This window comes from Dromaius novaehollandiae, chromosome 1 (genome assembly GCF_036370855.1).
Source record: "Dromaius novaehollandiae isolate bDroNov1 chromosome 1, bDroNov1.hap1, whole genome shotgun sequence".
Classification (NCBI taxonomy): Eukaryota; Metazoa; Chordata; class Aves; order Casuariiformes; family Dromaiidae; genus Dromaius; species Dromaius novaehollandiae.
Window position 1 is genome coordinate 89,252,444 of NC_088098.1, and position 10,839 is coordinate 89,263,282.

A 10,839-nucleotide genomic window follows, 5' to 3' on the forward strand; every position below is an offset into this window, starting at 1 on the left:
ACCAAACAACTCTCCTTTGTCCATGGGCTAACCAAGTCTTCCATATAATTAAGTGGTTTGGTGGGCCAGGACTTTTCCTTGCAAAAGTAGTATTAATGGACATAACGTGCAGAAAGCTTTTGCTGGAGCACTTCCTCACTTGAAGTGAGCTGTCAGCTGAGCATTGCAAACTGTTCTTTACAATATATAGGGATTCCCCAAATACATTCAATCCATCTAGTCCAGATACTTGGTATGGGACATGAGATTGCTCACTGTTGCCCTTTGTCCTTTTCTCTTGCCCTATAGAGACATTAAACAAACCATAGGGAAAGGGTGGGGTTTTTTTCTCTCACTCCTCCCCAAATATCTACTGACTTTCTACATTTTGTTTATTTCTACATTTCTACCATTTTGTTTAAAGGCTTTGTGGCAACACCATCTCAAGCCCTCTAGATAGCTAAATGAAGTTAGCAGACTTTCTCCACTGGCTTCCACGTGTATCACCCATGGTCCAAGGAACTCCCACACCTGGGGGAAGGGCACTGACCTGTATTCTGATATCCTTTTTGTTGGCTACCATACCACAACATACAGACTTCCATCCTTACCCTTTGCTAAATTACAGAATCTAAGCCTGTAATACAGCCAAGTATTATGCCTCCATTTAAAAAATGGATTCAAGTTGCTCTTCCTTAAGGTAATTTACAACAGAGCTGGAGAAACACCTTGCTTTCATCTCTCTCAGGCAGCAAATCTTCATCTCATCTACTCAATGTGAAGCTTTTCTGAATATATGTGCAAGAGTGTTTTTGCTTTTTTTTAATTATTGTACTGTATAACTGCTAGCCTATTTCCTACCAGAAACTCATTTGTGCTACTCAGTAATTTCCTGTTTCATGTGTGATTTCACCAGTGAGTTTTTGCCTGCTGCTAGATTCTTGCTACTGTCTTTCAAATACTGAACATTTTACTGGTAATCTGAAGATTACAAGTACCAGATTACAAACTCAAATGCTCCAGAGCACAGTAAGGGTGCCAAAAGATAGAGCTTGCTTTTCCCAATTTGGACAGGTGGTGTCTATTTGGAGAAAACCTTCACTTAAAAAGGACAGTAAGGACATAACCTATTTTTTTAAAAAAATACAACTATGCCATTCATTGCAATACATATTGATAGAGCACAGGTATTACAGGTTTTGTCATCCAGTTTGGTTGTATTATATCAGAACTAAAAAATAAATATGGAAGTGGAAAAAGTGCATTTATGCTTACACTTTACATGCTGAAGTTGCTGTTCACAGTAACTTCAGCATTTCTCTGTGAAAACAGAGCCTTAAATTTCCTCACAGTCCACAAGTGACTCTTCTGCTTCAGAAAGTAACGTTAGCTGCAAGATTATTTTGTAAGCAGCAGTGATTCAAAAATGAAATGGTATTTTCTTGAAAAGAAAAGAAAAAAGATTTCTAGAATGACTCAGCAGCAACAACATTCTTGGATGCGACTTCTGAAACACCTCCCTGTGCTCACTGTATTAGATCATGTTTTAAGTGAGTAGATGGGCATGGGCTGCTTTCTGTGAACAGGCATTTATCTTTTCCGTAAAGCGTGAACAGCCTCTTTGGACTGCAGTGAGAGGGGGCCTGGCAGCTCTAGCTAAGCACCAACAGCTGGACAGAGATGATGTAGGATAAATTTGAGAGTAATTCCAGAGGGAAGGAATTAAAAAAATAAAAGCTATCACGGAACATCAATGGAAGGAAGCTCTTCAAGCTGGAAAGTGAGAGCTGCCTAATTAGGGCAGGTAATTCAATTAGAGAAGCGGCAACGCCGAGGCCGAACCGAGGACGTGCAGCCCCTGCAGGACGGGGCGGGGCCGCTTCCGGCGGGGGCGGGGCGAAAGGGCCTGTGGGCGGGGCCTCCCGCGGGCGTCCCTCCGCCGCGCTACAGCCCTGTCGCCGAGCCGCGGCTGCTTCCCCTTTAATAATTTCCGCCCTCTTTGGCCCCGCCCCCTTCCTGCGCTCTCATTGGCCTACCGAAGTGCCGATCCCCGGCCGTTCCTGTTTCGGCCACCTTAACTTGTTGACGCTGTGTACGCCAGTCTCGGCGACACCGCCGTCTGATTGGATCTCCCTGCCAATGTTTGTGGTCCCGATTGGCCCGTTGCGGCTCCGCTCCGCCCTGTCCCGGCGTGCCCGCCTTCCCGGCTTCAGGATTTCTGATTGGCCTGAAGGGCTCAACCTGTGCTATCGTATTGGCTGCTCTGGGCCGCGTGCATGAGCAGCAGGGTACGCTGCGCGTGCGGGGCTCACAGTGGGGCCAGCGGCGGAGCGGTGACACGGGGCGCCCGCTCGGAGGATGGTCCCTGCCGTGGGGCTGCCGCTGCTGAGCCCGCCCTGCCCCGCCGTGAGTGCCGCGGCGGCGCGTGGGTGGGCGCGCTGCCCGCGCTTGGAGCCGGGGCGGGAGAGGTGGCACCGCGAGCAGCCCGGGGCGGAGGGGGCGCGTGCTGGGGCTGCCCCTCCCCCTCGCGCCCCCGCCGTGGACGTTGCCTTGGCGAGGCGGCCGCCAACGGACGCGCCCCGCGCGCGCCGCCGTCGCCACGGCGACGGCGGCGCGCGCGGGACCGCAGGCCCTTCGCCGCCGCCGGGGGCGCCTCCTGGCGCTGGCCTCGGGACGGGGGGAGGCGGCCCCGGGCGACCGGCGTCCTCTCGCGGCCCTGCTCGCAGCCCGGGGCGCCGGTGGCGGAGCCGCGGTGGGGGCCTTTGTCTGCCCGCGCTTGCGAGCGGGGCGGCCGCCGCCTCCCGGGGCTCCGGGGCCGGTGCTGGCTTCCCCTTAAGTGCCCGTGCAAGCGCCGGTGCGCTCGCGGCTCGGCTGTTGCTTTGGGGAAGCCTTGCCGCTTTTCCCGGCGGGCGGTCCGCTTCGTATGGCCTCCCCTTCCGTATGGATGCGGTCTCGAAGTGCTGTAGCGCGTATGACTGGGGAAAGCGTAAAGATGAAGGCACCCAGGGCGGGGAGGGTTGGTTTCTTATCGTCGGATAAAACGAGTGGAGACAGTGAGCCATAAAACGCTGCTTGGAGAGTTGCTTATGGACGGGGTGAGAAGTTGGTACTGTTTCTCAACTGCAGTGTCTTTTCAGCGTTGTGAAGAGTAGAGAATGTGCTGTGCATCATCTCTGGGCTTTTTTCTGTGTGAAAACTCGAGCTGGAAATTATCTTCAGAATACTGTGCCAAAGTCCTTTTTTCTTTTTCTTTTTTTTTTTTTCCTTTTCTATTTAGCATTCGATATCTTGAAACTAACTCTTCCTGTTGGGTCTGTTTCCAGCCTGGTTTCCTAAGGAAAGGCAACTTACAGACATGCTCTGTCTATTGCTTCTCCACTTAATAATTTTAGCTCTCTGGCCAATTTTAATCTAATTTGCTAGTGATGAAGATCTTAAGGAGATTGAAAGTGTTTGTTTCATGAAAATCAACACCTGGCAAACGTAAAAGATCCAAATTTTTGCTCATAGCGAGTGCAGGACACCTACACTTCAGCTCTTTGTTCAGTCTTTGCGACAGCACAGGTGTACTGAGCCTGTCAGCATACACATGGCTTGAATACAGCCACAGCACACAGTGCTGTTTGTTCGGGAAAGTTTATAGGGAAGAGGAAGGTAAAAAAAGAAGGGAAGAGTGAGGTGATAAGTCACTAACCATAAATATGTAGAAAATCACACTTGTTTTTGCTTTTCATGTAGTAGCTTGGCTTTCTATTATATTCCACCCAGACACATGATTATTAGAAACATTACGCAAAGATAACTTTGTGATGGTACACAAACTCAGTAAATATAAGAGCCCCGATTGAAAGCATGACTTTAATTTTGCTTTTTCATATATGCATTGGAATGATTTTAGTTATGTGATTACACAGTGGTCTAACAAACTGCAGGGTATTGTTTGGCACTCACATGAATTGTGTGCGATAGTCAAATAAGATGGAAGAAAATATTGGGAAATGGTGACTTTTTTAAAGGATTTAGAATAGAACTTTACTTCCAACTTTCAGTTATTGACATAATAATGACCCATAGGTATATTTTTGGGATCAAATGCATTTGACAACTGGAAATACAGTCATCACTTAATGGAACTAGACTTAGAAAATGCTGATGGACTCTGTAGATTTTCATGATTTTAAGTTGCATATATTCAAAACAACATATCAGGTATGTTAAGCAGCATGAGTATAGGTACAGACTATGGAGCAGTTGGATGTTACTTATTCCCTAAGAGATATAGTAAGGTTATAGACATATGGGAAGATTAGAAGTAGATGAAAAATGGCAGTGGTGGCCGGAGGAGCTGCGAAGGGAGAACTAAGTTGTGAGTACTTGATTGTGGCTTTGCTGCTTTGATTCCTGGTTTCCCGAATAGTTCAGGTTCCCAAGAGCTGACCGGGAACAGGTTGAAATGATTGTCAGGTAAGTGTCATTGTGATAAGTGTCTGGCATGTGCCTGCTGTGTGCAGCATGTACTCTGCATTCATAGTTGCACTTTAGTCTTACTCTGAAATTCCAAAGATGGCTTATGAGCAAGAAAAAGAGAAAACTTGACCAAAGTGCTCTGCTACTACCACTGGCTTAAGTTACTCCAGCCTTTTGACCTTGTGTCTTGTTGGGCAGATATTGCTAGTAGTTCCTCCTACTTCGTGTTTTAGGAATTAATGAGTTACTTTTGTGTGTGTGTGTCGGGGGCGGGGGGTGATGTCCTTTTTTTAATGTTGAAATCATAAGAACACCTCGGGCTTCCAGGTATTGAAGTATAACAAATTAAGCAACAAAATCATTCGAAATACTGCTGCGTTCAAGTGTGCTTTTAATTTGCACAGTGGGCTGGCTTAGGGTGTGTGGCATTGTAACCAATCATACTCAGCTTAGATGTGAATTAATATAGTATGTGGGCTGAATTTGGATCTTATGTAGTGTAGAAGTAAGAAATAAATATATATGAGGGTTGAGTGTGAGGGCATGCTGAATTTGACAAGATCTGTTTGATTGTTTAGTTTTTGTAAAATAGTAGCTGTATTTTTATTATAAATGTTTGCATCCAAGATATTTGTAAAAAATGAGTTTGCAAATGACACATGAATGGGCAGAGGCATAAGTAGCATTTTATATGATAGCCATGGTTCATTGAGAATACTTTCTTCATGTAAGACTTGTAAAATATCATTAAACTTGTAAAAACTTGTGGAAAAAAAATCATTAAGTATATGCCATGTTCAAGGACAGTGAATAAGTGCCACAGCAAAATGTTTCAGCTGAGACAATTTTCAGTTAAATAGCAAATAATATTGATCACTGTCCCTGAATATCAAAATACTACTGCAGATGTGTGCCTAGCTGTATGTATAAACCGGGTGTTTGAATGAAGATGCATGGGTAGAGTGTGTGTATATACACACATGTATAGCATCTGACAACTTTTGTTTCTAATAATTTCATACTGGGTCTAGTTGTAATTCTCAGCCTTTCAAACAGCCATTATATCTGTCTCCAGCTTTAAGGACTGTTCGCATGTAGTATTTCCAGTGACCTTAAAACTTCCTGTCCTAGTGTTCTTCATCTCTGTCATCTTTGTGACTCCTTTATTCAAGTTAAGTCCCCCACGAACACACTTGCCTAGTCTAAAAGATATCAGTCATAACGTGAGGGGTGTGAGTGTTCTGGAGAGTCAAGTGAAAACATTTCAGTTTGAGGGGTTGAGCAGTATGACTTCCTTTGTTTCAGATTGCAATAAAACAATTAAAGACTGCAAGTCCCTAATTAAGTGGTATACAGTGCCAAACTTGCATAATGCTATCCTTAACTTGCTGGTTAAAATAAAATTTCAGCTTTTATATGTGCATTTTGTATGTACCAATGTACTCTGTAATGACTTTGTAAGTGTAGCACAGCTGTCATGTTCTGAGTTAACACGAAAGTGACTTTGGTGCATGCACAGGGTTGGCAAATTGTGTGTAAACTAACCAAGTTTGTTTCCTGTATGAAGAGCTATGGGATTAATCTTTTTAAGATGAATGAGTTACTTTTGCAGCCATGACATAGGATAGCAATCTTTTACAGCAGCCGAGCCATGTGCCGTTGTGATTCAGATAAGAAGAAAGTAGCAGACTGTTAAAAAATATTTAGTGCTTCCTGTTAACAAGTGCCTTCCCTACCCAATTACCCGAACTTCTGTCAGATTAACTGACCAAGATGAAGACCATAAAATGAGATCAATTCCATCTAGAAGCACATCTCAATCATGCTAGTACTCTGCTATCAAACTGAGTTCTTTATGGCCAGTCTGTAGGGCGGCAGGAATAATCAGAACGTGGATCTATTAACCTTTAGATCTAAATGCAGATTGCTTGTGTTCTGAAAGTCACTGGTGTGGTGGGCCTTGCCATGAGAAGATTATTGAAAACTTGTTCTTTAGGCTTCTGACACCATATTGAGAGTCAATGTGATATTATGGGAAGAGGAAAGCTTAACTGTAGTAAGTTTTGTTTCTTCCAATATGTAAAGGTTAGAGAATGTGGGTCATTTGGAGTGTCTGCCTGCATCTGTAATCTATAATAGGTGGTTGGCTTATGAGACACTTAATTCAAGCCTTCAGCCTTTGCTGAAGTTGGATCCTGGTTTGCTTTTTTGCATCAGTGAAATTGTTAGCTAGAAACTGAGCATAAGTCATCTTATATTGGTTGGAAATTGCATTTTCCTCAGTAAAATTGCATTTTACTACAATACTTCTTAGATGCTTACTACAATAATAAAATGATTCTAGCCCAACATTCAGCAACTCCAAATCAGCAACAAATAAGGGATATCATTTCAGTTTTTTACTATGGAAGGAACCATAATAACTCAGAGATACTGTTTAAATAGTTGATTCTTCTAGGCAAGTCTCGCTCTAGATGTTCCTACCAAAACCTTGTTTAAATTCTGAGACTTCCTGTGTAATTGGAGAAGTTTAAAGGATTGAAAGGATCTTCTTGGGACATAATTCCATAAACATTAAGCCAGCACTAGCAGTCTTGTACCGACACAAGCATTTCAGCCCACCTGCTTAGGGGAAGGGAGAGGGTTGCTTTTCTTTGTGATCTTTTTGCAGAGTTGATTTTAAGCTGGGGTTATATTCTCATCTGGTTCTTGTGTGTGCGTTTGTGCCAGCGTGGGGGCAGTAGAGAGAGGGAGTGAGTGGCAAAGGCTATGTTTTTCAGCGTTATTTTGGAGTAGGTAGGACAGTTGGGAAGGGAAAACTATCTTAGAGTTTCTTGTCATTGCTGTAAGGACAATTTGGAAAGACTTAAATGCTGGAAAGTATTTTTCTCAGAGTAAAGATGTGAATGCAAGCTACTAAGTAGACAGTAGAATCTTCTTTTTCTTTTCTCTTCCTTTTTGAAAGAACAGTTTAATGCATTTGTCCAAGGATATATGAGACTATGATAGAGCCTGTTTCCAAAACAGGAAGATGGGCTAGATAACCTCTTGAATTCTCTTCAGGTTTTACATTTTAGTGAATTCTGTGAACTGTTTGTAAGCTATCAGTGAGCATCAACAAGGTGAAGGGGTGGGGAAAGCAGGTTTTCCATGCCCAATTTTAGAATAGTTATGCTAAACTAGCTATCTTATTTGTCTTAGTAACATTGCAGTGTAACTCATTGACTCTGTTAGAATCCAGATTCTGATAAAATAATTAATAGAAGCAAAAATGGTTTATTTTATAGTACACCAGGTTTCAGCTAATGGTTGTCTTTAAGAACTTTCTATAGCTTGCTTCACGACACAGTATCTTAACCTACTTCAGAATCTAAGAAATTCTCAGAAGAGTATGTAAAACTAAAAATGTCAGTATTTATAAAGCTATAGTTACTACTTGCCAGTATGATCATTGGTCTGTTGTCACTTTTTAATTACAACTGAAGCAGTTGGATTTTTTTAAAAAAGTTTGGATACAAATGCTGTGAATTTCTATTCAGTATGCTATTTGCCTGTATTCAGTTAGCGTGCATGTGCTCTGTACTTTCTAGTTTTACTTTCCTTGCTTAGTAATATTAGTTAGAGGCTGCAGCTCTGTCTTTGAGCCTCTAACCAATGGTGCACATAACATATGTACACCCTTTCCTCTATTTTGTTCTCCATGGCTTGAGTTCAAAATTTCTTCTGTTGGAGATAGCTATAGGGTATTTGGCTTGTGTCAGTGTTGGGAATCGGAAGCTTTCAATAGTTCTTTCTTTCATTTAAACGAAAGTGCGGGGGGCTGGGTTGTGGTGGCTTTTATTGCAGGGGGACATGTTAAGTTTGTGACCAAAAGTGATGCTCAGTCTCAGTATCTGATGATTTGGATTAAGCACTACCTTTATGTAAAGCAATAGTATCTACAAAGGTCATATTTTATTTTGTTGTGGTTGGCAAAGTTAGAGAGAGAGCCACCTGTAAATTCCTTTGAGATGGTTTATAGTCCATCTTCCTCCTCTAGTTTATAGGGCTTGGGGATTTTTTTTGTTTTTATTTTGGGCAGAGACGGGAAGACCCTGTATTTCTTAGCTTGGAAAAAGTTAATGTGTTTGAGCTATCCTTTGCTGAGGAACACAATGGAGATCTCCCACTTTTCATTTCACTTTAAGATAGTCTTGCCAAGTTGGTTTCATGTGGCAACAGGGAGATGACTTCTGACAATTAAAAAAAAAGAAGGTGGAGGTAAGGCATTTTAATTTTATAGAATGAAATAAAACTTGCAGAATCATGGTATCAGTCTCTCTGTTGCTCCTGTCCCTTCCCTTCACCCATTCCTTTCAAGCCTCTGCTAAGCAATAACTTGAAAATCTATTTTTGGTTTCTGCCCCTTTATCAGTGCTACATTTGTGCAGTAGTCTTATTTTATTTTCCTAATGTGTACATGAACTATCAAGAAGTAAATAAGTGTTTCTGTATGTCAGTTCTCCCAAGCTAAATAATTAGTTCCAAATGCAGTGGAACTGATAAATCCAGGTTTTCTATTGATCTGCATCAAGTGGTTCCATTTCCTGATGTCTAACATCTATTGATTTGCTTTTACATTTTTTCCTTGAAATATAGCTAAGAAAATGTCTGCTTTACCTGGTCACCTGTCCTCAGATGTCTTTAATTTGAACCTCTCTGTTAAATCTAACTGAAATAGTCTGCAGCTTTATCCCTGCCAATAACATTTGAACCCATCTGTCAAACATTCAGATAACAAGCTGAGTCCTTTACTCCTGGAACTGAAGAACTCGCCCACTGGACCTGTTCTATCTGGAAGAAACTTTCAAGAGCAGAGGGCAGAAAAAACCTTGCGATTGTGAAAGAATTAGCCTTCTTCCGTTTGCAAAATCCTCTTCCTAGGAGCCTCAGATCCTTTCTTGCCTGGAATGAAAAGATTGCAAAGATTTAAAAAAAAAAAAAAAAAAAATCATTATGGCTGTAATAGTGAAAGCACTGTCTCTGGAATAATCTGCTGTCCTTTTTCCAAGAATGTGGCAGTACGCTGCCTGAACAGGTGCTTTGGAAGCAGTTTCGTACAGTTGCTGTATTGCACCCTGTCAATTCTGAAAGCTGAAGGGAAGTTCCGTTGACTAATTCTTTTAAGCACATGGTACTTAGAAATCATGTGTCTAAAAGAGCTGGGGAGTAAGTTTTACATTAAAACTGAGATACCATTTTATCATATCTTCTACCTTGGCCATGTTCCCCCTTCTGATTACTGGTGCTGTTAGCCCCATTAAGATTCATAGGGAAATTTCATCACTCTGAAAGGCCAAAGGTTGTGACCAAATCACAGCATAGATCCTCTTCTGGACCTTATAAAGGAGCTTTATAGTGAAGGACTCATAGGCAGTACTGCTTCCTGATCCTGTTATCAGGATCCCATTGTAAGTTCTTAGTTTGTGTCAAATTTCTCAAACCCCATGCCTATAAAATATTCAAGAACTTTGGCGTGTAATCCTTTTTGCTTAGTGAAGCATTCCAGTGAAAAGATGAATAAAAAAAATTGTATAAACTTTCTGGATGCCGTGCACGTTTCAGTTCTAGGATATTTTGCACTGTCTGTTAGGGTCTTCAAGAGAGCTGCAAATTGTTTTGCCAGATATCCATGTCTATTGCATAACTATCAGAGTATCACTTAATATCTCAAGACCTCATGCAGTTTTGTACACAGGCTACATGAAGATCGCTTGTAGTTGTACAACAAAAGAGAGCTCAAGTTAAAGCCAAGGAGATGGAACGAAGAATAGTATTTTGGCCATATAAATAATATTTTGAGTTTCAGTTGATTATCAGGCCCTGCGACAAAGTACTGATATTTGAGTAGAGATATCATTTAAGATGAGGTCACATCAGAAAACAGAATTGGACTAGCTGTTACTGAAGCTATAACTTGAACATTCATCCAATCAGTCTGGGGTGTTTCAAATACAGCTTTCATATGAAAGGCTTCCTCATTTGTTATAAATAATCATCTTGGTTCCCGTAATTGGAGACCATGAAGACGTACATGCTATAACTTTTTCAGGGAAAGGGAGTTTTTCATTCTTTAGGCATCCTGCTGCCAGAAGGGTTTGGCTCACTATTTGATACTATTGCACTGAAGTGGGAATGCATTCAGTCTCAACCACAATATAGGCAATCTATAAACTAATACAGATAACCTAACCCACACAGAAAATGGTGACCTGTTATACAAGGAAGTTGTCTGCGCTCCATTGTTGTATCCAGTTAGCATCTCCCATCAAAACAGGTTTTTTTCTTTGTCAAAAATGGCATTATTAGATATCTATCTTCAATTTGAAAATTATTTTCTATTTTGAAGTGTAC

At 41.9% G+C, this 10,839-nt stretch overlaps 1 protein-coding gene across 3 annotated transcripts in view; it reads left to right on the forward strand.

The window, feature by feature from the left end:
* Positions 1-2,073: 2,073 nt before the first annotated feature.
* The window catches only part of USF3 (upstream transcription factor family member 3), a 37,030-nt gene continuing 28,264 nt past the window's right edge, over positions 2,074-10,839 (forward strand). The window contains exon 1 of one of the 3 annotated variants that reach the window (XM_026103438.2): positions 2,074-2,385. In XM_026103438.2, coding sequence (XP_025959223.2) covers positions 2,338-2,385 — 48 coding nt within the window. In that variant the 5' untranslated portion in view covers positions 2,074-2,337. The remainder of the gene's footprint in view (positions 2,386-10,839) is intronic. The other 2 variants (XM_026103440.2, XM_064519612.1) reach the window with 2 other exon arrangements.